General features: G+C 42.9%; 2 protein-coding genes across 2 annotated transcripts in view; both read right to left on the reverse strand.

The window, feature by feature from the left end:
• Positions 1-6: 6 nt before the first annotated feature.
• LOC118420880 (glycoprotein hormone beta-5-like) lies at positions 7-2,546 on the reverse strand. Its single transcript, XM_035827936.1, has 3 exons — positions 2,433-2,546; positions 2,046-2,258; positions 7-275 (listed from the first exon to the last, which is right to left on the reverse strand). Exons 2-3 carry the CDS (start codon positions 2,253-2,255, stop codon positions 84-86), a joined length of 402 nt encoding a protein of 133 aa, XP_035683829.1. The 5' UTR covers positions 2,256-2,258; positions 2,433-2,546; the 3' UTR covers positions 7-83.
• Positions 2,547-3,829: 1,283 nt separating this feature from the next.
• LOC118413228 (serine/arginine repetitive matrix protein 2-like) overlaps positions 3,830-4,095 on the reverse strand; it is an 11,905-nt gene continuing 11,639 nt past the window's right edge. The window contains exon 11 of the mRNA XM_035816464.1: positions 3,830-3,841. Coding sequence (XP_035672357.1) covers positions 3,830-3,841 — 12 coding nt within the window. The remainder of the gene's footprint in view (positions 3,842-4,095) is intronic.

Genomic DNA, 4,095 nt, shown 5'->3' on the forward strand with positions numbered 1-4,095 from the left:
AGCGACCTGTGGAGCCTGGTAGAGGCTAAGAATTCCATACGGACCTCATACGGACTTGAATACATAAGCGCGTGCGAACCCACTTATACTAACGTTTCGCAGGACGTGTTGTGGGCGTGGCACATGGCGCACCTGCAGGACACGGCGTTGTGATAGACGTAGGTGGGATCGACGCCCGGCTGGCAGTTCTGCAGCTGCGTGGTCCTGGTCTCCACGCGGTCGTACGTGCACACCGTGTGGCTGGACGTCCGGAACGGCGGCGTCAGGTGCGGGATCTGAGAACGACAACACAAGTCAGTCAAGTCAAGTTTATTGCACAACAATTGCATCAGATACAATGTATGGCAAAAAAAACATGTATTACTAGGAACTACAAACTAACTACATTAGTATACTAATCTAATATCATTACTTAATAGAGAATATGGTGGTACAGTGTAGTTCACATTGTTATGGCACGATTTCTCTTTTGCATAGCATTATACATATATTGGCCTAGGTGAACAGATATCATGGAGTCAGGACATGATAGAAGTACATTGAATATTTCTCTACTTGTTTTAGGCAATGTTGTTCTGTTGTTACATATGGTCAATATCCTTTTCCTTTCTTTATGTTAATAAGGATATAGCAACAGGAAATGATATAAATCTTCAATAGATCTACTATAATTACAAAATTTTGACCGGGGGCTGATTGCAGGTAACAGGAAAGGAAACAAACAAAGAGTGCATAACAGTATAAAATATGTCTACTCTAGTCTAAAAGCTAACTCTAAACTGTAATTTGTTGGGTTCGACTTCTTTTGCTGAGACAGTGGAAGACGAAGGATCCCGCCTTTTCTATAATGTGTGGGTTCTGTGATGTAAGGAGGCGGGTAGTTTTCTTATACAATAGTTTCAATGTACAGTCGCTTCTCGCTCCGACTTTTATAATGCACTATATACAGTCGCTTCTCGCTCCGACGTTTATTATACACTATATATATACAGTCGCTTCTCTGCTAACATAGCCATGATAGCAGAAGCGAACGGAGCGAACTACTACGTGGATTGGACCCAGGCTACATCACCATGGGATATGGCAGGCTCCATACGGCACACCAATAACTTTTACATGGACTTTACACCACCACCTTTTTCAAATCTTGTCAGCATCAACCCATTGAAAACGAGACATAATGTATTGAACGTAGTTAAGAAGTCAAAAAGGACAGCAAAACTACAACGAGTCTAGTTGTGTGCGTCATGTCACGGTTGGTTTCAGAGCGATTGGAAATTAAAGACTTAAGTCAACGACACGGTATCTATCTTTTAAATATTCAGCAATGTTTTTCACTTAAGTCAATCAATGAATGCATCATAATGTATTTGTATTTCTTTCCAAAAGCCAGCCCTTTGTAATAGCCGCAGCTAGTTAGGCGACCTTAGCTGACTGTAATATCAGCCAAACGAATGAATAAATGAAAAATGAATGGATCGTTTGCAGGCATCATTACTCAGTATGATGCATGGCGGCTGCAGACGCGGTCAGTTCTCGCTAATGTCAGTCATACATATACTTAAATCTATCCACAGCTTCGGAAACAATCAATTACGGAAGCTACTAGTACTTCATCATAGACTCACAACTCACATAATTCCTGATAGCAATTATTGCCATAACGCCGAAATATCCGACGTCTAAGAATATTGCTTACTGATATAACCCAACGATTGCCTAGAACCGATTTAACAAAACATCACAATACATGTCTACAATACGGTCAATACCAGACCGCAGCATGGAGCCTATGGTGATCATAGATCTATCACGGAACATCTGAATATTCGCCACGACTGATTGGCGTGTGCGTGAATGGCGAGGAATACTAGTACGTCGACAGGGAACACTTTCAGTCTAAGGCTACAGACAAAACCAGCTGCCTTTCTTTCCGAGCATCATTATACCGCACAAAAGTCCAACTTATGTATCATAAACATTGTATTTAGTGTATCCGAGACGGGTCTTTTCGTCAATGAGGTGAGAAAAAGTCACAGTCTTACCTGCCAAGTATCACAGCGGCCCTTGCAAGCGTCTACACTGATTTGTTGCCGCTCGCATCCGTCCTTCTCGGCGTAGAGCGACACGTCTCTCCAGACGTCGCAGCCCAGGGACGAGTCGGTCCGGACCGGCAGGACGGTACACAGGAGGAGCAGACCTCCAGCACACAGGGAGAAGGTCAGCACGGGTAGATGCATATGGTCACAAAACATCGTCTGCAGCGAGAGTGAGAGAGAGAGCGTGTAAGGACTCGGGGAACGGACCAGCACATGTGCGTGGAAGGGGGTGTCACGGTTATGGTTGGGCGCTCTTAATCTCTCCTACACCCACACATCTCCAACACCCACATTGTAATCATCTTTGTGACGAAACAACAATTCCGTCTGTACCTTTAAGTTCACAATAAGATGCCAGTGTCGTCAATGGATCGAACGATCGAATAAATGAATGGACGGATGAATAAATGAATGAACGAATACGTGCGATCGCGATGATGTCACGGTGACGCAGTGGTAGGCAAAAAGCAGGTGTTTGGCAAACGATTGATTTACACATTTACCGGTAATTTGATCTGCTAATCTAAATATCAATTTCTAATCCAATCTACTGACGTCCTGGTAGGCACCAACCGCCGAATACCCCAGAAATAAACAACAACAACGATCAACAGCGATCGCTCGTATGGATGAATTTAAAACCAGTCTACATTTTACAGAAGTCATTGTCTTTCAGCCTTAAGCTTTCCATGTTAAATAACTCCAGAAAAAAACGCTCGATGCTGCTTCTTACTAAGCTCTGACAAATACATACTGCTCTATTGAGATCGATCACTGCTTCCCACAGAAACAGTTGGTAGTCCCTGTACTATTATACATTCCAAGCATCGTGCCGCACAAAAGTCTCTTGTCTGTGTTTTGATTGCTGGTTTCTCAGGAGGTCACGAACTCTTTTTTTCCGAATAGATTGATGGTCCTCGTTTTCCACGGTTATTAAAATGATCCGAAAACAGCAGTGAGAAGAAAATCAGCAAAATTCGGCTGCAAAGTTCACAAAGATGTATTCAGACGAATGTCACAAACCAGAAAAATGAGTTAAGTCAACAAAGTGGAGAAAGCTTTTGCTCACCAGTATACCCGATCACAAAAGATCATAGGCAACACACAAACACCAAATAAAGCCAAAATCTGCTAATAAACTTTCTCCAGAACGACTCTGATATGAGTGTGTGAATCTATGCCAATCCCAGATACCGAAGACAGATGCCCTTTCCCGGTGGATGGTAATTCAACTACGTCAATGGTTCCTTGATTCATTAGATTTGTAACGTGCCGTAAATGCTTCAAACAAGATTCCCTCAATTTTGCTGAAAAGCACTAATTTCCGCCCGGCGATATATCGGCACATCAGTGGAACCCCGGCGTAGCGGCCTCCCCACCACAACAGCCCCGGGCTCCTGAAGATATGGAACTAATGGCCTTCTTTGGCTGCGGTGTCAGTGAAGGAGAGATGAATGAATATCCCTTCCTCACATGTTATCCCCTAGAGCAGGGTAATTAGTTTGAAACGCGGACGATAACCACTTAAGTAGTAGAAATGCATGCTCTCGATATAGAATGATAGGTAGATATCTGGCTAGGAGGTTGAAGGAATAGAACTGCAACGGTAAGCTTTTGGGTCGTTTCTCTGGCATACAAGGCTTTAATTTGCCCTAGACAGCCGCAAAGATGCAAAACGCAGCAAAGACTTAAATCCTTTTTTTCAATAAGAAGAGATAACGGCATAAGAATCAAATGTCGCACTGGGTATGTAAAGTGCGAGAAGTTGTAAGCAGAATCGAAAATCCCAAACATACACTTATTTTGAAAAGGATTTAAGTCTTTGCTACGTTGTGCATCTTTGTTGTAACTCCATGAACGTCTTTTGCTGTTTATGAATGCCCATGCAAAAGTGAGAAGTCTGCACACACTGCGAAATCTATGAAACACCAGATATGGTCGTTTTTTTCTGTCGTTGAGTTAGGCGAGTATGGTATACATTTGTGGACATTTGAAT

Source organism: Branchiostoma floridae, chromosome 1 (assembly GCF_000003815.2).
Source record: "Branchiostoma floridae strain S238N-H82 chromosome 1, Bfl_VNyyK, whole genome shotgun sequence".
Lineage (NCBI taxonomy): Eukaryota > Metazoa > Chordata > Leptocardii > Amphioxiformes > Branchiostomatidae > Branchiostoma > Branchiostoma floridae.

Excerpts from the sequence above, each read along its gene's own strand:
- LOC118420880 (XM_035827936.1), bottom strand. The coding sequence starts at position 2,255 with ATGTTTTGTGACCATATGCATCTACCCGTGCTGACCTTCTCCCTGTGT. Across the intron at positions 276-2,045 it reads GCCGCTGTGATACTTGGCAG|ATCCCGCACCTGACGCCGCC; the intron begins GTAAGACTGTGA and ends TGTCGTTCTCAG.